Raw genomic sequence first — 27,406 nt, 5'->3', positions numbered from 1 at the left:
TTGAGTAAATTGATTTACGTAATTTAGATAAGAATATAATAGATGTTTTGTAAAAAATAGTATGCAATAGAGCAAATATTAGCAAAGATCTAGTACCTTCTATGGATGGCGAGGACACACGTAGCAGGCAAGTCTTTCATGCGCCAAATAGTTGCCAATTTATTACTTACGGAAGGAGTTTTAAAATTATTAATAAATAACTTCGGGTGTTATTTAATTAAATTGTAACAATGAAACACGGTATCCAGAGCCGTCTTGTGTACAACATTCGGCAATAATAACACACATTGGCATTGAAAGCTAATGTAATCAGCAGTGGCGGAGGGTCCATGGTATGGTTATGGGCTCCTTTTTCCGCACTTGGCCCGTAAAGTAGTCGGGCCATTGCGCGTAGGAGGGTCTATATAATCCGATTCCTATCGGCTTCTCTTTAGGTAGAGTTTATGTAGATTATGATTATCATTAAAACTATTTGCAGACCGCATTTATGCATAATAATATAATAATAATAATATCAGCCCTGTATTATATACTTGCCCACTGCTGAGCACGGGCCTCCTCTACTACTGAGAGGGATTAGGCCTTAGTCCACCACGCTGGCCTAGTGCGGATTGGTAGACTTCACACACCTTCGAAATTCCTATAGAGACCACTTATGCATATTAGTACCTATAATATGTTGTGTTGGGTTCCCTTTCAGTTAATTCACGTTTTGCCACTGATAATAAGTTAGCTTCTGTATAGTTAGCGGCTGTATTGTTCAAACTTGTGTCGCTTTACCGATTTTCTTTTTCCTCGATTTATAATGTTTACTATAAATAAGTGTAGCTCGTTTTATATGGCAAGTCACCCAAAATAGTTATAAATACAATAAAAACTTCAAACGTTTAAAGATTACTTAACTGTTATGAAAATATTCTTTTTTTATCTAAAATATAGTAAAGCATATAAAGTTTATTTTAGTGAAGAAAAACAATTGTTGATACAGACACAAGAGTTTAAAGTGATTTGAAATTTTTAATTTGTTCAAAGATTTTCGTAGTTGAGTAAAACCAAGTATGGATTTGTAATCAGTATTTTAACACAAACTCATGATTGTTGATATAGCAAATAACTGAATATATTTTTTTTTCACAGAGCACGCTGGTACAATGGCGGCTGGTGTTTTGGATAGCTCTGGCGGTGTTCATAGTGACCAACTTAGTGTTCGTGGCGTGGGCGTCAGGAGAGGAGCAGTGGTGGAACCACACCGCTGAGGACCCTAAGAAACAACAGGAAGTGGAAGCAGCTGCCACAAGGTCCGTTAACGCTGAAGTTAAACTTTGAAATGTTCAATTGCAGAATGATTGAAGGTTTTGTAAGTTTTCTGGTAGCTTGGTTGTGTGATGCCAATAGTGACATTGGCAGTAAGCTCGCCTGCCTTTGCTAAAGTGTCATGGCGCTGTTATGGTATGAAAGAATTATTTATAGGCTGTATAGTTTTGTCCTTTGTAAATATTAAAGTTAAGTACAGTGGTTAGTACATTTTTCATGGCGGTCGAATCCTCAGCCAGTGTAAATTATAATTTATCAAATTGATTGCAGTTATTAAAATGTTACACGGAAGTATTGTGTTGCCAATTAAAGGTATTTCATGATTGTATATCATAGTATATTTACACTATTATAAATTCTGACTAAAAAACCAATATTAATTTCTTATAAATATTTGCAGTCCTCTAGCTGTGTGGCTCAAATAAGGGATTTTCCACACTATGCTATGCTTTTTGTACTGGTGACTGTCAAATAATTCGAAGTCTTACGTCTATTTATTATCTGGATTGCCTTATATTTATGATTAGTTGCAAAAATACGTTCAAAGTTTTTAAGCAAGCATATGTTTCATATTCTGCATATTATAAGAAATCTCGAGTACAAATCTTAAAATTAACTATTAAGTAAACACTTCATAGTTTAGACCAATGATTTTTTAGCAAAAAGTATAGATGCATCGTAAAATCTTCTTGTGGCACGTTAAAATTGGGCTAGCGCAACCGGTCGTAGTGTCGCTTTAACATCGATTGAATTTTGTCATCAGCTGCTTTCAATATACAATCCCAATCTTAATCTTTAATCCGATTCCAAAAATGAACCAATCAAAATAACTCATTTGTAAGCATGTCAAAATACTTTGTTCGGATTGGTCCATTTTTACGATAGATCAAAAAAAGCGATTGGGATCGTTTATTGAAAATGACGGTAACAAATAGTTCATAAAATGATGATACTGAAAATGAATGAAATTTTCTTCTACTTTCACGTGTCATTGTAGATTGTTTGCTTGTTATTGTTCTGAGAGTTTGTTAGAATAATAAGTTATCTGTGTGTGCGATAATTCGACGATTTTTAAAGCAGAGATGTACAGATGTATCTACACTTTTATACGTAAATATCAATGGTTTAAAGCTTGTCTTTTTATCTTCCAGATGTGATATTTTTATACTTTGTAAAATGATAACTTGATGTTTCGAACCTAGAAAATTATGTACCTTTACTTTTATATTTATTTAGATATAAAAATTAATCTATAAGGATATTATTAGTTATTTATGTCCGTTTTCACTAATCGTTCCCTATCCACGAGCCGACAAACGTATTATGTCGAAGCCGCGCGATAAAAATACATTTTGGCGCTGCATCGCTTTTAGTGTGTTTTCACCTTTATATTTGGAAGGGATATGAAAACGGACTTAAGTCTCATAAAAAGTATTACGAAATTAACCGACTGTGGTAAGTTGTAATTTGGAGGTTTGCACCATTAAATAATTTTGTTCACAATCACACCCGGTTTGAAAATGATTTCGATTTGTTAATACATTTTTAAATAACCAAGAATATATCAATATTAATTATATAAAAAATATTTTTTAGAATAATATGAATCTTGATACACAAAAAGCGGTTCCTATTAATGCAATACCGGGATGAGCTAGGTTTTATAAAATCAAAAATAAAACAAAGGCTGTGAACGATTATTTATTTTAAGTATTTTATGGTATACATTAACTTGGGGGTGCGGTGGTGCCATTCCAGAGATCTGTATGCTGTATATTATAAGATAAATGGTAAGCTATGGGTATAAAGCGAGGTATAGATTAGCAAGAAAACTTGCAGAAGTTCAAAATTGCTAGTAGAAGTGCAAGTATTTTTTACAGTAATGATTATATATATGACTTATGTGTACTCGGATATTAGATATTGAAATAAAACTTATTTAGAGGCTTCGCGGTTATTTATATTGTAATTTTCTCCCGAGGTTTCGAAGACTGTAAGCAAAGGACTTGCAAGACGTGCAGCAAATTATCTATTGAAAAATTGCCGCTTGTGTGAACGCATCTGAAAGTTCCGCAATACATTTCAGCAAGAACTTTCTAGTCTAAACCTAGCTTTATACCCGCCTAAGAGATAATGTGTTTAGTACAATATCCGACGCAATTATAATACTCTATTTATATTATAGTGGTTATTGAAGAGATAACACTAATAGACAATACAGAGACAAATAAAACATAAGATTTAATGTCATCCAGTTGTATAACGATAAATTATTTAAATTTAAAAAAAATATTAAAATGTATCTCAAAAGTTTTAAATGCATTAGTGATCGTCTGAAATAAATTGTTTTATATCTTAACGATCGAAGTCTTTAAAGGAGTACAAGAAAATAGTCTAAGAAAAATGTCAGATTTCCAATACGACAAATATCAATGAATATGCGTACTATTTATTTTCTAAATGTAACCTTTTGGCATTACGTTTTAACTACCTTTGCCTTAAAATTATAAGAGGGTTTACTCTGTGTATTTGCTGATATAGGGTAAGATACGTTTAGAACAATGGACTACATAAATATTGACTTAGCCACTAACACCTTACCTATAAAAGTTTTTATCAGAATTTTGACTGATTTTGTCTCTTTCACTCCTGTCATGACTCAGGGTAAGAAAGAAAGAGACAATATGCACTCAAAATGCTGATTAAAAATCGGGAAGATTGTAAATATAGATAAGAGATGTTCTAAGTAATACATTTATTTGACTTTAATAGTACATTGATAGTAAATAGACACCATTAGATCAAAATTTATAGATTTTGAATGAATCTGAATTAATTTGCATTTTTGCTTCTAACATATATTTACGAGTTGTTACACACTGAGACATCATTATTCCATACAAATAAAGACAATGTAGAAATAAAATGGAATAGTTTATAATTTTGTACATTATTTTGTTAAATAAAAATAGTTTAAAGTTTTTATGACTTTCCTTTATATACTTTATCCAATATACATAATTTGCATTCGATGCATAATCTGAATTAATGAGACATTTATGAATATCTTAAATCTAGATGTAGATGAATAAATAACATAGCTCTCACGTGGGTAATTAAATGCGAATTAATCATGCTTACTGCAATAACGATATCCAATGTATCAACCGACTTCAAAAAAGGAGGTTCTCAATTCGCCTGGATGTTTTTTTTGTAGTCATGAAACAATACTCTGCCATAATTTCAAACTTTTGAAGCCTCAAATTACGTTTTAAAGCCAATATTTAATGCAATAAAATTCCTATCGATTTGCTAGTTATCTTGTTATTGAAAAATATTTTTTGTTTTGTAAAATTTATATTACAGAGACAATTAAATTACCATATAATATCAAATTCTATTCTTTGTGAATTATCGCTTGCTTTAACGGTACAGTTAAACATCGTGAGGAAACCTGCGTATTTGAGAAATTCTTTTTAGAAATTTTGAGGGTATGTGAAGTCTACCAATCCGCACTAGGCCAGCGTGGCGGACTAAGGCCTAATCCCTCTCAGTAGTAGAGGAGGCCCGTGTCCAGTGGGATAGTATATAATACAGGGCTGATATTATATTATATAATATCAAATACCTTCAACACATAATACCCATTAAATAAATCGTCAGGTTAGCGTAATTAATCAACCACGTGACAGCATAGACACCGATTATACACACACTATAACATTACTATCGTAGGAGGAGGCGTACGCTTCAGCGGCTTTACAAATTACCAATACCTTGTCTTTCCAATATAAAAAAAAAAACAAAAAAGTGCTGAAAATGAGAATTTAATATTCAATGAGAAATGACCAATAAATAACTATCTATCTGGAACAGTTTTGTTTTCTTTCAATGTTAATTTTGTTTCATTATATTTTAGACTGACATTTTATTTTACAAATACTATTAGATTTTTTGTGACGTTAAAAATCACATTTTGCATCTTAGAAAAATGTTCACTTCTTTTAAAATGCCTGCGATATTAACAAATCCGAATTTTCGAATTAAATTTTCATTTTTGATCAAATTGCATCAGCTCTTTGGTCTTAATAAAATTTCTTGTCTGAATTCTGAAAATATTCTGAAATCAACAGTGTATTAATGCTTAAAAATAAAAGAAAATAACGAACGCATTATAACCAGCTGTTTCCAATCCAAACCATTGAAGCCGCTTTAAACACCTCCTCCTTCGAACCCTCAGAATAACTCCATGACTGATGTTGGACTGGTGGCGTCACTAAGGTCCGTCCTCTGGTTGAGGATCTGCAGGGCCTCGCTGGGCGTGATGTGCCGGATGCCCTGGCAGGACAGCCCGTCGATGCCCGGGGGGGCGCTCTTGGCCAACATCGTTCGGAGACGACGCGCGTCGTCGTAGTCCAGGTTGAGGAGTTTGCACGCTTCTAGCAACCTGGAGAGACGTGTTTGAAATGTTGGTCTTTTTGTTGAGAATAGGGTGGCAAGTTAAGACGTAGACTCCAGTTTCTTTATTTGAGGAGTGCGTTATTATCAAAACAATAAGATTCTTTGTAAAGGAGAACGGCGTTGTGACCCCTCTGCATCTGATGGTACGTAGAATGGGGTACAATGGGAGGTGAAAGGACGAGAGATGATTACCCCTCGACAGTCGACACTATTTTGCCGGCCTGTTGGAACCGGATATACACAGGCTGACCCAGACCCAGATCGCAACCTAGGCTCCCTGAAGAAACCAGATAACAGCTATACAACAACTGACACAGAAATGTGCGAGCTGTTACTTAACACACACTTTCCAGGTTGCTCCGTAACGGAGAACACCACATGGGAGGAGGAAGACCAACAAAAATTTAAACTAGCAACTAGCGACGCCATCTCTACTGCCCAGCGAGTAATCACGTTGGAAAAAGTCCTATGGGCAATAAACAGCTTCTCTGCCTATAAAGCGGCTGGTCTTGACGGCATCTTCCCAGGACTTCTACAGTGGAGCAAAAGCACAATTGCTCCACATCTAGTCAAGATCTACCGAGGATGCCTCATACACTGCTACACCCCCCATAAATGGAGAGAAGTAAAAGTAGTATTTATACCTAAACCAGGTAAGAGCGACTATACACAACCAAAATCGTATAGACCAATCAGCCTCACCTCCTTCCTTCTTAAGGCAATGGAGAGATTGTGTGATCGAGATCTCCGAGATGAGGCTCTAACTTACCACCCTCTACATCACCAACAACACGCCTACTCCTCTGGCAAATCAACCGAATCAGCGCTTCACAATGTCATTACGACAATAGAGAGCGCACTATCAACTCAATCTTCAGCGCTTGCAGCCTTCATTGACATCGAAGGAGCTTTTGACAAGACGCAGTTTAACAGCATAAGCCGTGCACTGCTCAACCATGGTGCTGACCCATCCACAGCCAACTGGATAGGTAATATGCTAAGGAAAAGAGCGGTGCAGGTGACAGTCAATGGCAAAGTCCGAGCCATTGTATCGAAAGGCTGCCCACAGGGGGAGTAATATCGCCACTCCTGTGGAACCTCGTAGTGGATGACCTAATTAGGTCACTAAACGAGGCGGGCTTCCACACTGTAGGCTATGCAGACGATGTAGCGATCCTTATAAAGGGAAAATTCGAAGGCGTCCTATGCGATCTCATGCAAGGGGCCCTCAAAATCGTCGAACGATGGTGCCTAGAACAAGGACTAACGGCAAACCCATCGAAAACCGAACTCGTATTGTTCACAAGAAAGCGAACTATAGAAAATTTACGCTTACCTAAATTACAAGGCACCACGTTATCTCTTACAAAAGAGGTGAAATACCTAGGTGTCATTTTGGATGATAAACTGTTATGGAATAAACATCTGGACCACAAACTAGAAAAGGCCTGTATCACATTCTGGCAGTGTAAAAGACTTCTCGGCAAAACTTGGGGCGTACACCCTAAAATTGCCAGATGGCTATATACTGCGGTGGTACGACCAATCACCACCTATGGAGCTGTAGTCTGGTGGCCCAGAACCAAACTATCCACAGCTAGAAACAAACTGCAGCAATTTCAGAGATTAGCGTGTACAGCTATAACGGGCTGCATGAAAACTACACCCACAGCTGCTTTAGAGGTCCTGTTGGGACTGCCGCCCCTGGATCTATTTATCCAACAAGAGGCAGCCTCAGCAGCAGTCAGGTTAAAGACACTCAAGCTCTGGGGTACAGCAATAGGTGCCCACGCCGAAATTCTGGTAGAGGCCATCAACTATAAACCACTGATGGCCGCTCCCAACGACAGGGTACCCAAACATTATATCTTCGGAAAAAACTACACCGTAAGGCTGACCGAAGAACAGCATGACTGGTCTGGCACACACGAACTGCGAATATACACCGATGGGTCTAAGACCAGGACAGGATCGGGGGCAGGTGTGTTCTCACCAGAAATTAACATCAAGATATCAATGGCCTTAGGCGCACACAGTTCCATCTACCAATGTGAATGTGTCGCCATCACGGAGGCAGCCAGAGCAGTGGAAAAGCGGGGCCTTATAGGCCACAAAATACGCATTGTATCCGATAGCGCTGCTGTATTACGAGCCCTTGATAGCAAGACCATTCAATCAGGGCTCATACTAGAGTGCCACCAAGCACTGGAGGGTATAGGAAAGACTAACTCAGTTACCCTACAGTGGATCAAAGGGCACAGTGGCTCTCTAGGAAATGACGCAGCTGACGAGCTGGCAAAAGAGGATCGGACCAGACTTTACTGGGTCCCGAACCAATCATGGCGCTCCCCTTTTACCAGCTGAGAACATGGCTGCGTCACAGAACACATAAACTACACGCGGATCAATGGGCGAGTATCAGTACATGCAGACAATCCCGGGAAGCCGTGCCACACCCGGACTCTCGTCTGACTAAGCGCCTTTTATCTTTGGACAGGGCATCCCTACGCATAGTCGTAGGTACCATTACTGGACATTGCCCACTAAACAAACATTTATATGTTCTAGGTATGACCGACAGCCCCCTATGTAGGGGGATGTCTGTTGGCCGATGAAACAGCTTACCACGTCATCCTGGAATGTGAAGGAGTAGCTGCGCAACGGGCAAAAATCCTCGATTCGCCGGGGTCACTCCGAGAAGCCTGTGGAGACACCAGGAGGATCCTGCGCTTCTGGAAGGAGTTAGGCTGGCTTGCTCTGTAGCCGGCATGCACGTCACGCACAATGGCCCGACTTTTTTTTTACGGGCTAAGTGCGGAAAAAGGAGCCCATAACCATAACCATAACCATAACCATACACAGGCTGATCTCAGAACACGACACACCCGAGCCACTATGGCGGATTTTAGCACCTTGTGTACGGTGGTCGCTATCCGGGCTGATTTAAATTATTATATCCTATCAGCACGTATTTAAATTGAAGGTACATTTTATTATTTGTGTTCCCAGGTGTAAGGGATCGTCCATTAATCACGTGATACTTTTAGTAACTTTTTAAGCCCCTCCCCCCCTGGTGGTATGTGGTAAGGTTTTAGACTATCTCTCTCTCCCCTACCCAAAATCACGTATTTTTTTTTGGTACAAACCATATTTAAATTTTTTGATTAAATGACGCGATCAACGAAAGATAAATACACGTTATATCTCATAAACCCCCCCCCCCCCACTCCTTTGGGATATTATGTGATTTGATTTCCGAACCTCTTTCGAGCCTCACGTGATTAATGGATGACCCCTAACTTATATTGGAAAGTAATAAGTTCCATTCTGGTTAGATAATAAAGTTCAAACTCACTTCGGCAGTTGGTTGACTTGCGAAGCGACCTTGTTGGGTGGCGCGAAGGCCGGCACGAGGTTCCTCTTCACGTCGTGCGTGAACTGCATCGTGCCGCCCGTGTTGAACCAACTCTCCAGGACCACCTCCTGTTGGTGTATAGTTTTGGGTTAATTTGATACACGTACGTATTTGTTGAGTAGTATTAATGTTTTTTTTTTTATGAAGAGCTATATAAATTATAACATGTTCTTTATACTATAATAAGTGTTGCTTGCAGCTACGTACGTGTGAAAAGCTTTTCCGTTACCAAAGTTCCTAAAACACTATAGTGATTTATGACGCCTGCGCGATGCCAGTTTCCTATATTTAAAAATCAGATTTGGGATCGTGGGACCATATTACCGGGATAAAAAGAAGCTCATCCAGGGCATGGTCTATCCATGTGCACAATTCACATCCAAATCTGTTCAGATGTATTTGCGTTTACTTGTAACAAACAACGAAACAGATAAAGTTTCGCCTTTATAATTTTATATTATAATTTTTCGTTACATGTATTTGTAATCAGTGGAAACTGTTGTGGATTATGTATTTCAATTTTTTTTTTGTAGGGACGCACATAGCGTGACGCAATATTACATCAAGGTTGCACATAGAGCATTCGACGCCACGGGCGGCCCGGCAGTCACTTCCCTCCCTTGTTCGTATATACATGTATTATTGGTTTTCCGCGCAAATAAATTCGGTTCATGTTAAATCATTTTTATTGTGAAACCCAAGAGACACTAAACCAAAAGGGACAAAAAGAGAGAACTTTACATTTTTTATATTATATAAGTAAAATTGTACTCTGTTGTTTTCCAAATAAACTAAAATAAAAAAAATAAATATGATGTGCGTGTGAGACCTGGTAGATGTGGTGGTCGAGCTCGGCGGCGAGGTGCGCGCGCAGGGCGGCGGCGAGCGGCGGGGCCAGCGCCGCGCCCGCACCGCGCATGCGCATGCACAGTGCGCCCAGCGGCCCGCACAGCGCCGCCGACACCGACAGCGCGCGCGCCTCCACCACCACCAGCCCGTGCCATCTGCACGCACACACACACACACTGTACTGTGTCACTGTACTGACTCGTCAATACGTACACGAGTCAAAAAGGAAACGTATAAACTCAATTATAACGATTAAACAAAACTCTGTCGTAAAATTCATCATTAAAATTCAAGAACTTCAAAAATTATCGACATTCAATGTATGGTATGACGTAAATTTACAAATGTTATGAAGGCATGGACTTCGTTAACAATCATTTTTTTCAAATAATTTGATCTTAACTAAGAAACATATATTAAAATGATGACCTAACCTTACATATCAATGAAACAAAAATATCAACTTTGATCAAAAAAAATCTATATGAGTATTTCTCGAAGTTCTACATCTAAAAACGACTTACTTCTGCCGCTTATAATCGCGCAGTCCAGCCTTGAACTCCAGCAGTATGTGTTCAGACAAAATCGCCAGTCCAGCGTCACGCACCCTGGCCAACAGCGCCGGCGCTTCGGCAAACACTCCAGCCACTTCGATATCTTCATCCACGCCCAGCGGCTCGGTCACAGCCAAGTTAGCGATCGGCGACGACTGCGGATTGGCCAATTATGACTAATTCTTATAAACCTTAATTGCTTACACAAAATGAAAAGTAGTCAAAATAAAGTTCGGCATTAAAATTAAACTATTTTTCGTGTTTTATGGCGGTTTTTATATTTTATTTTTTTCGTTTCGAAGGCTTTGCAGCTTGCTGCCTTGACCACGAAGACTGCAAAGTCTTAGAAACGTAAAAACCGCGATAAAATCCGAAAAATAGTTTAATATTAATGTCTAAAATTCGCGTTAACATAAAAAATCATTTTAAGTTTGACATGTTTACACTGAGTTATTTTGGTTGGTTATTATTGGCTGAGTTAGTTAATTGGAATTGGCTGTAAATAGTCGATAAATGTTAGATCCATTTGTATTTAGAGCGCTGATCCTTAAATGATCTTAATCTTCGATCCCATACTAGAAACAAATAAAACAGCATACTTTATTTGTAAAAACGACAAAAGAACTTTGTTATGATTGGTCAAAATTCACGATGGATAGAAAAAGGGATTGAGATCGTTTATTAAAAGGCTAAGTTAGAAGTCGCTTACTGGTGGAAGTGGTAGTCTTAGCAATAAATAATAAAGACTACAGTTACCATAGGATTGATTATTTTCGCAATTCCCGTCTGGTAAACTGAAAATCAATTTAAAAATAGAGATCGAGAAAGAAAAGATCGAGTTATGTATTATTAATATTCGAAAATTAGTTCAGTCAAGGATGTTTTATAACTACAATATGACCTTGAAATAAATGCTTTTGGTCTGTAAGTAAGTTAATGCGATTGTTTCCCTGCGAATTGAGATCATTCCAAAGAGGCATTGAAATCATTGAGCGACTGTACTATCTTATTGTTTTGTTATAATCTAAAATTAACAGTTTTTACCTTTCATTATTTGAATATATTACACAATTTTGTACACCAAGAATTAGAAGTAATACCGTAAATAATTTTGAAGTAATATTTACGTGGTGAAAAATTTGGAATTTTGTTACAAACTAATTTGCTAATTCTAATGCAGCATACCACTCACCTCAAAGGATGATGTCTTAAATCTATTGTCAATGTACTTAATGGGAAGCGATGGTCCATGGTATCCACTACTGATGCTAATGTATCGGTTAAATGTGAGGCGTTAATATGGCATACAGACATGATATCGATACATTTTATAATCGATATATATTGATCGTAATACGTGACAGCATCGATTAAAGGGGATGTCCTAATTGTCATGATCAATAAAATGTTTTATGAGATAATTTAATTGACAAATTTTAATCGATTTGAATATATCGATTATAGAAATAATCGATATCATCGCGTCGATACGTTTAGTAACCTACCTAACAAGAATTTTCCGGCACCTACGATTCCTTACAACACTCTTGCCTTTATCATATATTGGCTGAGTTAATCCATTTTATCGATATTTAAGGGGGTGGAGGGGCTCTTGGTACACAAACATCAAAAACATGCGGACATTTGTATAACTTACTGTTAACCACAAAGCGGTATAGATGTCCTAATTGGCAGGTCGGTGCAGGCGCCGATGGCAGGGTATGAAAATACAGATAGATATAAACGATTTCATACATATTCAGGTAACCCTTAAAAAGGGTCGCCATTGTAAAAATCCCGAGAAATTAAATATGTGACTTTGATATTGATTTGAGTGTTTATAGACTTTTGATTTTTATTTTGCAAACTTTGACAGTGGACTTCGTAATTAGATTGTGAATACATTTTGATATATTGGACAGATAAAATGTACATCCTACAATAATATTAAGTCTAGTAATGTCCAATATATTTTCAGTAAATTACTTTAAAGGAGCCTGACGATGAACGCAGTGAAGTGCTTTAACGATTGGCATCTTTAACTATGGCGATTTTTTAATTGCTTATTCACATTCAGCTTAAAGGGCAATACATGTTCGATATTTCATATTTACACAAAAACAAACGAAATTTATTGAATGACGGCACTAAAAGTTTTTTATGAACATGCACAAATTTGTTAATCACTGTTTGATGATCATTTAGACGATCTATATTGTCTTTATGATTGTCTATGTATACATGCATCAAAATGTCGACTTTCTAACTGTCACTATTGTTCCTAGGTTTGCTGATGACACTAATTAGGCGATCTGGAAGCGGTCTCCACTAGCGGTCTGTGCAATGAAAGGATCATAACTTGTTAGTAAATGGTGAAATATATGAAGGGTGCAGCCGCAAACAAGGATTGTTACAACATCGATATTTTTAGCAATAGGTGCGTATATTTTTTATAAAATTAAATATTAGATATCGATAAATTTATCGATATTTATCAAACTCAGATAACTTTTGTGAATTATTACAATAATCGCAACTATTCACAATTATTTACTTTTTATTATCCCTATTGTATTTATGCTATATTTATAATTCCTCATTAGTATATGGTTATTGCAAACATATCGATAAAACGTTACGTCACTACTTAGACGTCATGCTATGAATCTTTAATTACAAATCTAGTTTTAAAATGAATTAAAAAAAAATCGATAGTTGTAACATTCCTCGTTTTGAAAATGACTTGTTAGTAAGCTAAGGGTGGTAGATAGCAAACATACTAACAATATCGATCTGACTTGGATCTGTGATGTGTGAATTTCTTCGGCTTATTGCATTTATAGCCATTTTCTTAGCGCGTTGTTCCACTTCGTTCAACGACATGGCGTCTTCCATTTGCCCTTCTGAAAGACAGGATGGAATTTTGTAATAATTGAGTTTTTTTAATTGATATTTATCATTGTAACGATAAAGTCTAAAATACAATAATAAGAGTTAATATAACAGACGTTTTTGCTAGCAGTAATATCGTTCAAACATGTTAATGATCAGCTTTTACCTGGCTTAGGTTTGATTTCCTCTTGCTCCTCGCTGTCCTCGTCATCAGAGCTGGAGGAAGACGTGGAGTCCTCCTCGTGGTGCTGATGCGTGAAGTGCAGGAACTGCCGCCGGTAGTAGTGCAGCTGGAGGTAGTGCTGTGGATAAGGATTTTAGTATATTATGGGCTTAAGATACATGCTTTGGTGGCATAGTTGTATTACGGTGCGACTGCAATGCTAAGTTCTCAGGTTCGATCCTCGGGTGGGGAAAAGTGATATTAGATTTGTGGCGACACAATTAATACACCGCCATCTCGTCATCGGCACTGGAATTCCGAAAAGACCGATACGCCGGTAAAGTTATTTCTACTATCAGTTTGGAGTCTGGAATTTGTGCCCCATATCGCGATATGTTCGCCCGCTATCACATCATGGGATGGAATCCTCAGGGCGGAAAGTGGGTGTTTAATTTCGGCTTCGGCCTACCTTTTTAAGTATAAAAGGTATAAGTGTATGTGTTAATATAACTATGAGCTTTGATGACTTATTTATGTTATTATTTATCTAGTTTTTTAACTGGATTCCGCAAAATTTTCCTAGCATGGGATGGTTAATGCTACAATTATGTTGGCTAGTTTGAAAACAATTAACATGATCATCGCAAGCAAGCTATATTTTATGTTTATAGTTAGTTTCAAGCCATAAGTAAAGCTTTTAGTTATAGTGTGGAGTGCAGCAGCACCGAGCGCATTTAGTGCTCGTGGCTATATTCATGTGGCAGTTGTATCGTGATGTGAAGTGAGTCGCGAGCGAGTACCAGCGAGTGCGCGCGCTGCAGCAGCACGGAGCGCGTGTAGTGCGCGGCGTTGACGACGGCGGGCAGCGCCTGCGCGCCGCGCGCCGCCAGGAACGACTCCGGCGTCAGCGTCTCCACCGCCGCGTTCATCAGCTGCATCAGGCGCACGCGCCACTCCTCGATCAGCTCCAGTTGCAGCTCCAGGAACTGCAGTCTGATGACAATACATATTATATGTCATGTTGACTGTCTATAACTACATTTGCAGCTAAACCAATGGATTTAGATGAAATTTAGTAAAGCGTAAGATTGACCGAAAAAATCCATATCTGAACATGATCTAGGACACATAATCATAATACAAATCTAATATGAATATTGATTATGTTGCAAAATAAGTTAAGACGGTGGCCGCGCCCACGCCCGCCGCCACCGTCGATTGTAGTGTGTAGTGTGTAGTGCGCAGTGTGAAGTGTGTACTGTGTAGTGTGCAGTGTGTAGTGCGCAGTGTGCAGTGTGCAGTGTGTAGTGTGTAGTGTGCAGTGTGTAGTGCGCAGTGTATAGTGCGCAGTGTGTTGTGTGCAGTGTGTAGTGCAGTATGTAGTGTGCAGTGTGTAGTGTGCAGGGTGTACGGACCTGTGTCCCGGCTGCGGCAGCGCGGCGTATCTGTCCTCGATGGTCTTGAGGAGCGACACGAACCAGTCGGCGGCGCGCGGCACCCACAGCACGGCGCCGCTGGCCGCGCCCACGCCCGCCGCCACCGGCTCGCCCCACTGGTCGTTGCCCAGGGTCTCATCCATCTTGGCCAGGGCATCTGACAAAAAAAATCTTCTGTTATACATGCCGCGACAAAAACATTATCTGTGTCGAAATAGGCGCTATGAGCATGCGCCAACCTAACCATGCTCGAATCGGTTAACTAAACATAGCGTAAATGTTTTTATACACTGCTGTAATGCTCATTTGGCCTCAACAAAAATGATGATCAACTCACAAAAATTACCAGTGAAGTTCAAAGTATTTTAATATAAGCCAATTATCGTATAACCTAAATAAGTTTATAGAAAAATACTTACATTTCTTCTCGACCGACAGCCATCGCACAAATGTCTCAGCTTTAGTCAACACAGAGAGCACACTGTTCTCCTCGCGGCCAATCAGTATGGTCAGCTCTCTATTAAACCCGAGCGTCTCATCCACCGCATGCGCAAAGGCTGCGTCTACATCGACTATCTCGCCTTTAGCCACTTGTGTGTGGTACAATGCTAGCACAGTGTACAAGCGTTCAGCTGCTAGGGCAATCAGGCCAGCATTGAATTCGTCCTAAAAAAATTACTTGCCTATTAGTCAAACTTTGCTGATGATTTTAATGAGAATTTATTTTATGTATAAACCGAGTGAAAATATCAATGTTATTAAAAAAAATCTGGGAATGTGGATGTTTAGGTATCATTTTATAAATCCCTACAAAATGGCTCAACCTATACAGGTTGAGCCATTTTGTAGGGTTAATACTTACTTTAATGTACAAGTACTTATTTTAATGTTAGACATATACATGTCTAACATTAAAATAAGTACTTGACTTTAACAATTCAAACATGTCCATCATTAAGAGATGAATGGATTCTTATTCCTATTTTAAAAGTCAACTATATATGTAATAAATATAAACTCACCACAGCCCTAACATTGTTCAGATCAAGCTTTTCAGCAATAGGTTGGACATGAGCGCTGACAAATGCCTGATGATCCTTGATCCAGGTAAGGGTTTGGGTCAAGAACCATTCCGGTCTGTCAATGCGAGCCGTCTGTCTAGTCCCAGTGAAATGGAACAGGAATCGCTTCTTCAAAGGTCGTAGGAGAATCTTCACGGGGAGGCATGGGTTGCTTTCTGGTAATCATCAAAGTTGTAGAGAATTTAATTTGCAACAAAAAATGTTTATATTTTTTTTTGTCAGATAAATAGTTTAAGAGATACATCGTAAAAACCATTTCAACCCCTATTTTCAAGATGGCGGCCGTGGGACAAGGGTGGCGACCCCACAAACTTAGTTTTAGCTTTACACTGACCCCCCCTACACTTCAAAAAATAAAATTGCGTCTTCTAAAAAACGCAAGGCAAGGCCTAAAAAGTGTAACATTTCAATGGACTAAGATACTAGTACTTATTTATTATGTTATAAAGGATGTTATAAATCATGAATGAAAGATGCCTACTTCATAAAACATTAGTTATGTAAAACTGAGAGGTCTGAACCATTATTTCTATTGAAAACTGTGTTAACACATGTATAGTCCAATCAAATTAACATTTAAGTTAGGAAAAATTTGCATAGGGCTGATAATTGGTATAATCGTTAAATATGTCATTACCAATAAAATGTCAAAAGTCCTCATCGATCGTATGTGTGCAAAAAAATTTATACAAGGTCGAAGGTAAAAAATCCTATTTTTCCCATTTTCCTCTGAACCGGAGGTATTATCGTAAAAATAGGTTAGACAAAAGTTGTAGATCATACAATTCTCTACAACAATTGTTTTTTTTTTTCGTACGAATCACCATACGCGAGATATCGCGATTTTAAAAGTTGAAAAACTTATATTCTTTATATGTACATATTTTTATAAAAGTGCATTTATAAAACTTGACAATAACTTACCAGGGGTAACTTCTTCAGAAACAGGCTTCGCTGTCTGATCCTCAGGCTCTTGTATCAGAAATAAATATCTAGTGAGATTTTTGAACTTCACAAGTGCTTCCTTAGGAGGTGTTGCATTCTCAGAACCGGTGACAAATGGCCATTTTATTTGCTTCAGGACATCTTCATAATGGCTGTGAAGAGTTTTATGATTTAATTTTATTGTAAAACACCAACACATAATAAGTTATTGGACTAATGTTTACTAAATTCATAAGAAAATTCGTAGATGTTTGTATGGATATTAGAAGTAAATGCAAAATTCTGAACATTTTTGAATGAAATTTTACACATATCATATCCCGGATTTAAATATAGGCTACTTTTTATCCTGAAAAGATAAAATGTAGGTCTTATCTTGGACATGCTCCATGATATAGAAGCCATAAACAACATGTAGTATTGTTTTTCTTTATACTCCAAGTAGACAAACGAGAAAGCGCAGTCTGCCTGATGGTTAGCAGCACCTGCTACCCATTGCTTATACAATGCCAGGGGTACAGCCAAGGGGCTGCCTACTAGGAGGTGAGCAATCTTTTAATTCTCGTTCAAAGAAGAACCAATCATAGCACTCGGGAAACACTAATGCAGTTAGTTAATTTTAGTTTGTGTGGTAAAAGATATGATGTTGAAAATGCAACTTACTTTGTTATCTTGTCTTTTAGCACATTATGCCAGTAATGCAAGTACTCTTTGATGTATGTAGCCCGATGTCCTTTGTTGTACACCTTGGACATCTCTTTCAGGTCTCCGTATAATAAGACCATCAGTTCATCATCGCTGCATTGTTTCATTTGGCGACTGCAATATATTATACATAAAGTATGCTGTTTTATTTGAAATATTTGGATAAAGATAATTTTGTAGAAAACCTTTTTGAGATATCCACTAAGAAACTATATTAATGTATAAAGCCCAAGAGTTTGTTTTTATAAATACTCTAATCTTAGGAATTTCTAAACTGATTTTGATTTTTTTTCTCTAATAGGAACCTACATAGGGCATGTTCAGAGTGCTATATGCAACTTTTTATCTCAAAAAATATTTGTCCCAGAAAATCTTTTTCATGCAGATAGAACCGCAGGCAAAAGATCTTATATTTAGTATTTGTTATGTTTTTTTATACTTTATGAATGTAAATGGGTTTCATAGTTTCCCGTACACACCTCAAAGCATCTATCTTCTCATAAGATTTCATATACTCCAAGGCCTGTTCTAACTTGTTGATGGCTGTGAATCTTTTATTGAGTTCTGTTCTTAGCGACTCTGTTTCATTGTAGAAGGTCTCTACTCTTGCATCAAGAGCTTCCCGTCTCGCCTTTAAGTTTTCCACCTCATTGGTGTTTGATATGGCTTTTCTGATTGCCGAAAATATTTTCGACGGCACCTCATTGTTGGCTAAGTTAAGCTACAACAAAAAATATATATTTTAATTAAAAAGGATATAATGTTATTAAAAAATCTTACTTTCCTATTTTTGGGGTTTCAGGGGGTTTCATAAACATTTTTATTTATCGTTTAATTTTATTGAGGATTTAACACAATTATTTCTTAGAAAAATATAAAGACATCCAAAAAAGATTACACTAAATTCATTTTTCTATACTATACTTTCGAACACCTAGTTGTGACGAAAGTTAAAAATCTTATGTCGTAATTATAATAAAATACCACAAGAAACCTTTCTTATATATCTTCGGAAATATTTATCACATTTTGGGAATCGAACCCAAAGTCTCAGTCAAATGCAGATCTTCGTCTATTGCGCCATTTAGTTTTCTATCAAGTCAAAAAAAAAGTCATTTAAAACGAAACTTACGCAGCTGACCAAATGTTTTTTACGCAAACTTAATTCATTCTCCAAGTTATATGCGTTAACCAAGTCATTGATATCGCCACCAACACGATTATTTACATCTTGAATGATTTCAGCTTTTTCTTTCTCGTCGACATTGCCTTTCTTTTTTAATTCATTGATAACGTACATCATTTTGATATCAATTTCAAGATTATCCAACCATTGCAGTCAACATTCTTTCTTTTGTAAAGATTTTCTGAAGAAAGAGCAAATGGGAATTGCGAAAATGATTTGAAAATTTTCTTTGCTCGATCAATAAACTTCATTCACTTTGATGACACTTTGACAGCTGTTTTTGACACTTGACAGAAACGTCGACATTAATTTATTCTTCCGGTTTTTATTAGTTTGGATAGTGACCCTTTAAGACTATCTTAAATTTCATTCTAAAACGTGGGATCAGTAATTTGTTTTCTTGAAGGATTTATAGATTCGATTATAAGTTCTTACATTTGCCAATGCCAGTTGCCAGTTACCAATGAATGTGGTACTCACTAATTATTTGACATTTGTCAGTTGTCAGTTGAAGTTCAAAATTGAGAAGTGCACACAAAGATTCCACCAAAGTATCACTATTTAATGCGGGGTTAACAATAAAAAGAAAATGCTATCGTTTATAGCTAAAAACAAAAACGATATTATTTATTTGTCGTTGTTGTTGATAAGTATATCGATAGGGCCTTATTACAGAGGTATTAAAAGTGTACCAACTAAGAAATGGGCCGGAACAGTTTTTGGTATATTGTTGATAATAGTGGTTTCGGGATACAGTGCAATTCATCCTATTTTGTCCGCAACACTTGGAATATTTGCTATAAAACTTACATCAATTAGGTAAGTAGTCACAAGCGGCTATTTTGTCGACAAAGTATTACTTAGTTACTTGCTTTTTTGTCAATAATAGATAATATATATTTTTTTCTGTACGTATTGTGTTTGGATCAACTGATTTTTACTCGTGAGGCAAGTTGAATATTTTTTTGAAATATTTATGAAAATTTGAAATTATTTTATAAAATAATTTTTAAAGGAAGTTAAATATGTTTCTCTGTTCATAAAATAAAATAATTTTACAATACATTTAATAAACAATGTGTTAATTTTCCATGTAAATCTTCTCATGAAATTTTCACTTACATTACAGGTATTGCCATATAGTGACATTCTTTTTAATGTTTGGTTACTTGTTCTTCTTCCGCCTGGCTGATAAATTCGGTCTTCCACTCTCTTCGGGACAAACAAACCTCATAGAGATGATAATAGTCTTGCGAGTGGTTGGAGTCGCATTTGAGATGAACGGATCATGGCTGGCTATGAAAAAAGATAAAAAGAATGACTCAAAAGATGTAAAAGAAAAAGATTCAAAAGAGATAAAAGATAGAGATGATGACTTTGTTGAATTAATTAATCCAAATATGATTGATCTCTTCCATTATTCGTTTAATTATGTGGGATTACTTACAGGTGAGTTGTAGGTGTTGTTATTCTGTAGGTATGACATTAAATAGAGTAGGTTTATAATAATCTTATTATTTTCTTCAAGGTATAAAACCTTTTATCAGGATCTCGTAGTTTCTGGCATGTTCTTACTGCACTATACCCGTTGGTCAGTTCATTGTAGATCAAATAATATACAATTTGACATCAAAATGAGGTTTCTAAAATGCTGTATTGACATTAATACCATGATTGCATATTTGATGATCTCAACAATTCGTGTCTACTTTGGACAATGTTAATAAGTTTATGATTTTGTTTACAGGTCCATATTATAGATATAGAACATTTGACGATTATTTCCAATTGCCATTCAGCAAGTATGCAGATTGTTTTGGGGCCACAATCAACACTTTAAGAACAGTGCCTGTGTATATCTCTTTGTACCTGGCGTTTTCTAACATCTGGCCTTTAGAAGTAAGTATTCTTTAGTTATTAATGCAGTGCACATGGCCATTAGCTAAGCAGCCTTTAGGCATTTGTCGAAAAATAGTAAAATGTTTTCAATTTCATATATATTTTTTATACATTTTTTCCTGATAACTGAGTTATTTATTTATTGACCAATTTTGAAAATCGAATATTGTGTTATGGGTTTCGTGTGTTTATTTAAATATCATTCAATGATAGACTGGACCTAGAAAACAAATCGAGAGTCCACAGATTATAGTACATTCTTTTAGCCATGCTATAAATTAAAAATACCATAGCAATAACTTGTCTCTATAAAAATCGAACCTTTGAAACACGTGTTTAAAGTTACACAATATGACCTTTAAAAAATGTAGGTCGACATGTTAATGTGAGAATTACTGCCGAAGTAAGTACCGTGTTGAATTTACGTAAGTAAAATTCTTTAAAAATTTTATATAATCCGTAGGTACAATATTGATGAGTTTAGAAGTCCACTAAAGGTTCGAATTCGAGGCAGGGTAATTGTAATTATGGAATTGTAATTCCTGTGTCATCGACACTAAGAGGCTATGCACACGACGTTTTTTTTAAACGAGATGTCAACGTATTTTAAATGCAACTGAAACACGCAGTAAACATCGTGGAGTTGGGACTATGGCTTTTAACTGGCGTATTGCGAGCAAATTCACACCGGAGCGCAGGCGCAACGGACTCGTCGCGAATTAGCAACGAACTCGTCACGAATTAGCAATGAACTCGTCGCGAATTAGCAACGAACTCGTCGCGAATTGGCAACGAACTCATCGCGAATTCGAAATAAACTCGTCGTGAATTGGCAACGAACTCGTCGCGAATTAGCAACGATCTCGTCGCGAATTCGCAGTGTACACGCCGCAGGTGCCCAATGTCTTCGTGTCACCGATGTCGTTTAGAACACAACGTACAAATGTACGCGCTGAAATTGCGCCAAGACGGGGCCTCACAAATATGTGCTTCAACAGCGCGTATAAAATTCGCCGCGTCGTCTGCTTAGGTTCTTATATTTAAAAATAAATTAATGTTTAAGCTGTAACGTGATTGACTTGTAATATCGTAAAGGCTGTACGTTTCAACATTTTATTACATTGAATATGTGTCAAAGTCTATTGTTTTATGTCCTTATCGAGGTGAAGAGGGTACTTATACATAGATTAAGTACTTAATAATATCCAATTACTTTGTGTTCCGCAATTAGTAACATAAAACTGCTGATAAAACGTGTACGCCATTTTCAAACGTAAATAATTATATTACGTGTGGACTTTGTAATAGATATAATTTTACTCGATGACAATTGTTCATTAACTTTCTAACAGAACTAGGGGCAGGAGCCAAGATGCCTTTCTACAATTGTTAATGCTTTCTACAAGCAAGCAACAATGTATCGGAAAACGTTACGGCGCGTTACATGAGGGGGGGAGGGGGTCTCAAAAATCTTCAAAAATTGCGTTACGTAATACTTGACTGGTCCCTAAGAGGTCAGGGTCATAAATTAATTTGTATTTTCTTCAAATTAAAAGAAAAGCTAGCTTGGGTTGGCAAGTAAGGGGACCAATAATTTGTAATATTGATGTGTCCAAATGACGAACTGACGACTGTAAATCGTAATGTACCTCTTCCTTGTATTGGCAACTATAAATCAATGAACTTCTTTCAGTACGTGCTAACAGAAGGGCATAACAACAGACATTTTGTATATCGAATGTTGTACCCGTGGGCATTGTTCGCGGCGTTCCGTCAGCGGATATACTCCGGCATGACGCTAGCAGAGAGCGTGTGCACTTCTGCAGGGCTCGGGGCTTACCCAGTGCAAGGAAGGAACAGGACAGGCCACGGACCTACTGTCGGTTATTTGAAGTTGAAGAAAATGTGAGTATATGATGAAAACAAAATATATGAAAGTTTGCCTGATTAGGGTGTCTAACGTAGTGCGTAATACTACCAAAGTGGCATATATGGGCGCCGGGGGAGGGGTGCAAGTAGGTGCACCTGCACCCCCTCTGCCCAGAAATAAACAAAAAATATTACTCACTGTATAAATCTGCAACAATAGGAGCTATTGACCACAGTGGTTTTTTAATGATAAAGTATTTCCAAAATCCGTGCGATTTGAATTTGAAAAAAGCTCAAAGATAGTATTATGTAGTATAGTGTGTAGGTGTAAATGCACCTCCCTAAAACTAATTCGGGGCGGCGCGCCTTGGTGGCATAATATGTAGTTTTATTTTAAAGGCGGTTTACTATCAAGAATTTGCAGAAAGTATTGGGGAAAACTTGTTAGGCTTTTTAGCATTGGATATTACGGCCAGAACAATAATCAGTAAAAGCGCAAATTTGCATTTTTAGAAATATTAGACTATTTAAGGAAAGTTTTTGTTGGCTATTAAGCCTTATTAAATAAATTTTATTAAAAACTTATCTAATGTTACGATTGATAGAACTGAGCGCATATTGAATATCTTTGTTCTAAGACCAATTGACTTCAAAATCGATATCTCAGCATGCCATTGGTCACAAAATTCCAAATGTTTTAAGTCCATAGCCACCTTCAAATCCCAAATTCCGTTGCAGGTCTGAAACAGAAGCTGAGAACACTCTGTACGACTTCAACACGGTGGAGTCCATGGACGTGTGGGGATGCGAGACTGTGGTCACTCTACGGGACTCGATGAAGGTGTGGAACAAGGCGGTGCAGTACTGGGTCGCTGTGGTGGTTTACAAGAGATTCCCGATCAAGCCTTTGAAGTGAGTTATTTTAGACAACTTGTAGATTATGTTGACGTTACTAAAGATACGATAGCCTAGTTGGGTGTGGAACGGTCTGCCAAGACGAATGTCCGCAGGTTCAAATCCCAAGGGCACACACCTCTGACTTTTCTAAAAAATCATGTGTGTATTCTTTGTGAATTTATCGTTCGCTTTAACGGTGAAGCAAAACATCGTGAGGAAACCTGCATATCTGAGAAGTTCTCTATAGGAATTTCGAAGGTGCATGAAGTCTACCAATCCGCACTAGGCCAGCGTGGTGGACTAAGGTCTAATCCCTTTCAGTAGTAGAGGAGGCCCGTGCTCAGCAGTGGGCAAGTATACAATACAGGGCTGATATTATTATTATTATTACTAAAGATACGCCTATTCGTCTGTCTTGTGATCTCTCGTTTTGTCTGTTTGTAAGCGCATTACGCTAAATCTATTTTTTGTGATTCCAAATTCAATGAATGATATACACCTTATTTTGAATAACATCTGGTTTACTGTATCAAATGGTCTGTCTGTGTGCTTTAAGCTGATCTAGATCTATTTAAAATTTGATGTGACGTGCTAACAAACACACATCTTCTCAGTTATCGTTATTAAGATTATATTTTTTTGTTCCAGGGTTCACGCAGCGTTGTTCGTGTCAGTGATATGGCATGGATTCCACGCTGGTTACTTTTTCTGCATTTATTTCTGTCCCTTCTATCTCATGGCTGAAGATATCTACTACAAATTGTATTATAAAGATGCTACGGGCACTGTAAGTATGAATTGTAAATTTTTTTTCTTTGGCTTATTGTTATATTGAAAATAATTTTGATAATAGTGGATCCAGTCATCGTAGTTTCATAATAGAATATGAAAATACTGGTAAAAGTAAAAAAAAAAACCTCAAAAACCATCAAAGAAGATATGTCTGTATTGGCGACATAACATCTCAAATAAAATAAAAAAAGGACTGCCTCGGTGGCGTAGTTGTACTGCATGCGCGGTACGGCAGCGCTCTGAGGTCCTGGGTTAAATCCTGGGTCGGGCAAAATGATATTTGAGTTTTTCTGCTCAGTATTAGTCCGGAATCTGGAATTTGTGCGCGATATAGCGATGGGCTCGCCCCCTATCACATCATGGGACGGAACACACTTGGCGAAAAGTGGGTGCCTTAGCTACGCCTCTGCATACCCCTTCGGGAATAAATGCGTGATGTGTATGTGCCTTGATCACTGTTATAATGAAAATAATTTTGATAGTTTAGTGGAACCAGTGATTGTGGTTTCAAAATAGATCTTGAAAGTGCTGGTAAATAGTGAAAAAATTCATAAATAATAATCAAAAATCATCAAAGAATGATGTCTGTATTGGCAAAGTACCATCACAAATAACCCAAACTCTTTTTCAGAAAAAGAAGATCATGGGATTCATAATGTGGTTCCTGAGGTCTCATTCTGAGTCATATCAAGCTGCAGCGTTCCTCCTCCTGTCATTTGACCGTATTTGGATCTACTATTCATCCGTTTACCACTATTGGTACGGCGTTTGGTTGGCGTTCCTTATAATCGGCATCGTATTGCAACAATTGCATAAGTTGAAAAAACCGAAAAATGTAGATGACGTTAAAAATAAGTGATGTTTTAGTGAGATTTTTTTGGGAGATTTTGTAGTAAAAATCGGGTTAATGGATAGTGAAATTTAGTTTTATACATTCCGACACGAGATTACTTATAAGAATTGCAAAAAAAAAAATATGTTTATTTATTTTTTCTTTTTTTCAAAGCAGAGTACATAAAAAAGGTATTTAGTAGATGATTGGTTTATTTGGCTAGTTCAGTGGGAAAGTTCATGGGCTGATATTATTAATTGACTTGGGGAAAATATCATTACATGTTCTATAGGTAAATGTGTGTTATTTTTTGTGTTAGACCTTTATTGATTTGCTCAAGTAAAATTATAAAAATATTTTTCTATTTAATCATGACGACACTCAAATTTTATACAATGTAGTTTCACTCGTAATGTCTCCAAACGGAAATGTTGGTCAAAATCAAAAGTTAATGTTATAAAAATATATTTTTTTGTCAATTGGGCGGTTAGTGATAAAAACGGTAACAAAAAAATTGTAAGGGGAAATAAAAAAAACTTTTTATAAATTTGAATTTAAAAGATAAGACTTAGCGTATTTATTCGGTAAACAGACAAAAAAATATATAAAAATGGAAATCTCAGCAATACCTGTCAATTTATATTAAAAAGTAAGTATGATAAGCTTGGGGATGTTCTAATAACTCAGTTTTTTATTGATACTTTGTTTTTTTTTGGGGAAAAAACCAATTGAAAAAATTACGTAATATTGATGCCTTTGCCAATTGCCATCGAATCTCATTGATGCAGTGGCACACCTACTATGAACATAGAAAATCATGAAAATAATATTAATTCACTTTTGTAAACATGTAATTTGATGTAAGTTGGATTATACTTAAATGATATATAGATCATTGCATTCACGAAGTCGCGCCCCACTACTTGCTGGTGGTAGGATATATATTATATCCGCCCGGATAGCGATCACCGTAAACAAGGTGTTAAAACCCGCCATAGTGGCCTTCCTAAGTGTGTCGCATTCCGGGATCAGCCTGTGTATATCCAGTTCCAATAGGCCGGCACAATTGTATCCACTGTTAAAGAGTAGTCATCTCTCGTCAGTCGACATTCTATTGGACCTAATTCTTTTTATCATCAGGTGCAGTGGGTCACTTTGCCTTACCCGTATTAAAAATACTTTCCTTAATCGTTATCAGTGTGCGTGAGCAGCATAAGTGCGCACGCACACTAAGATCCATAGCGTCTGGGAAAGTGCTTGGATCAGTCCCCTTACGACACCCCGGAACACCCCCGCTCAAAAAGTGGTAGGGTGCGTCTTCGTGAATGAAATGATCTATAATTTGCTACAGGGGGAAATAAAGTTGTTCCAACAGCCTTAGTGAGAATTAGAAAATTATTCATTTTGATATTATTTATATAATTTACATTTGATAGTACTACGGGATTATTTTTATGATATTAATTCAGCAATATCTGAAATATTAATGTATTTGAATGAGATCTTTGTATTTATTTTTATTGTAGGAGCATGACAATAATGTATGTATTCCATTCTAGTCCGTGTAGATTTTTTATTCGATATTTTGAATAAAATATGTGTATTAAGAATTTGTTTTATTTAAAATATTTTTTAAATAAGCCTATATTGTGGTCCATAAAGCAAAAAATAATGGAATTAATAATTTCTTTGGTTTTATTTAGTTTTTTTTTTGGTTTAACAATATAAATGTCAGCAAGTAAGAGCGAGGCCCCATTAGTGCGTTGCGCTGCGTTGCGTCGCGTCATCGCAACGGAACAACGCATTGTATGCCACACCTGTGTTGCGTTGACGCTGCGCCAACGCAACGCAAGAGGGTATGCACGCCGACGCAGCTGCGTCTCAGTTCTAGCTTCCTCCTCTAGCAGTGCATCACTGTCCGTCGGCGCAGCGGAGCTCCGACAACGCAGCGCATCACCCTCCCCCCGCTTCGTCTCTTGTCCGTCGATCCGTTGAAACATCGCGCGCGACGACGCAACGGTCTAATGGGGCATGTCATAAAAAATGTATGGAAAACGACGCAGCGACGACGCTGCGACGACGCAACGCAGCGCAACGCACTAATGGGGCCTCGCT

The 27,406-nt window shown here is 37.2% G+C and overlaps 3 protein-coding genes across 6 annotated transcripts in view; 2 read left to right on the top strand and 1 right to left on the bottom strand.

Moving 5' to 3' along the window:
* The window catches only part of LOC115451528 (putative inorganic phosphate cotransporter), a 60,972-nt gene extending 56,677 nt beyond the window's left edge, over positions 1–4,295 (top strand). Inside the window, exon 8 of one of the 2 annotated variants that reach the window (XM_030179888.2) lies at positions 1,138–4,295. In XM_030179888.2, the coding sequence (XP_030035748.1) occupies positions 1,138–1,326 (189 nt within the window). In that variant the 3' untranslated portion in view covers positions 1,327–4,295. The remainder of the gene's footprint in view (positions 1–1,137) is intronic. The other variant, XM_030179882.2, reaches the window with a different exon arrangement.
* Positions 3,003–19,292, bottom strand: LOC115451514 (RAD50-interacting protein 1). 3 transcript variants are annotated; one of them, XM_030179862.2, is made up of 15 exons: positions 18,949–19,292; positions 18,296–18,537; positions 17,775–17,930; positions 17,091–17,263; positions 16,107–16,321; positions 15,504–15,750; positions 15,064–15,241; positions 14,449–14,641; positions 13,652–13,787; positions 13,378–13,496; positions 12,251–12,277; positions 10,564–10,748; positions 10,020–10,194; positions 9,131–9,258; positions 3,003–5,761 (listed from the first exon to the last, which is right to left on the bottom strand). In XM_030179862.2, exons 1-15 carry the CDS (start codon positions 19,117–19,119, stop codon positions 5,551–5,553), a joined length of 2,556 nt encoding a protein of 851 aa, XP_030035722.1. In that variant the 5' UTR covers positions 19,120–19,292; the 3' UTR covers positions 3,003–5,550. The 3 variants fall into 3 exon arrangements, with proteins under 3 accessions (XP_030035722.1, XP_037293620.1, XP_030035730.1); XM_037437723.1 differs by having other exon boundaries at positions 9,160–9,258; XM_030179870.2 differs by lacking the exon at positions 12,251–12,277.
* A 206-nt stretch (positions 19,293–19,498) lies between these two features.
* LOC115451544 (lysophospholipid acyltransferase 7) lies at positions 19,499–26,901 on the top strand. Its single transcript, XM_030179896.2, has 7 exons — positions 19,499–19,821; positions 20,132–20,451; positions 20,750–20,901; positions 22,595–22,806; positions 23,509–23,682; positions 24,316–24,454; positions 25,091–26,901. Exons 1-7 carry the CDS (start codon positions 19,592–19,594, stop codon positions 25,316–25,318), a joined length of 1,455 nt encoding a protein of 484 aa, XP_030035756.1. The 5' UTR covers positions 19,499–19,591; the 3' UTR covers positions 25,319–26,901.
* Positions 26,902–27,406: the final 505 nt, after the last annotated feature.

The sequence above is a fragment of the Manduca sexta genome, chromosome 12, assembly GCF_014839805.1.
Source record: "Manduca sexta isolate Smith_Timp_Sample1 chromosome 12, JHU_Msex_v1.0, whole genome shotgun sequence".
NCBI classification, from domain to species: Eukaryota; Metazoa; Arthropoda; class Insecta; order Lepidoptera; family Sphingidae; genus Manduca; species Manduca sexta.
The sequence above is the reverse complement of the archived record's forward strand: the minus strand, read 5'-3'. Positions and strand labels throughout refer to the sequence as shown.

Excerpts from the sequence above, each read along its gene's own strand:
- LOC115451514 (XM_030179862.2), bottom strand. The coding sequence starts at position 19,119 with ATGATGTACGTTATCAATGAATTAAAAAAGAAAGGCAATGTCGACGAG. Across the intron at positions 14,642-15,063 it reads CTGCCGCAGCCGGGACACAG|ACTGCAGTTCCTGGAGCTGC; the intron begins GTCCGTACACCC and ends TATTGTCATCAG. Across the intron at positions 9,259-10,019 it reads TCGACCACCACATCTACCAG|GAGGTGGTCCTGGAGAGTTG; the intron begins GTCTCACACGCA and ends ATACACCAACAG.
- LOC115451544 (XM_030179896.2), top strand. The coding sequence starts at position 19,592 with ATGCTATCGTTTATAGCTAAAAACAAAAACGATATTATTTATTTGTCG. Across the intron at positions 20,452-20,749 it reads TTATGTGGGATTACTTACAG|GTCCATATTATAGATATAGA; the intron begins GTGAGTTGTAGG and ends TTTTGTTTACAG. Across the intron at positions 20,902-22,594 it reads CTAACATCTGGCCTTTAGAA|TACGTGCTAACAGAAGGGCA; the intron begins GTAAGTATTCTT and ends AACTTCTTTCAG.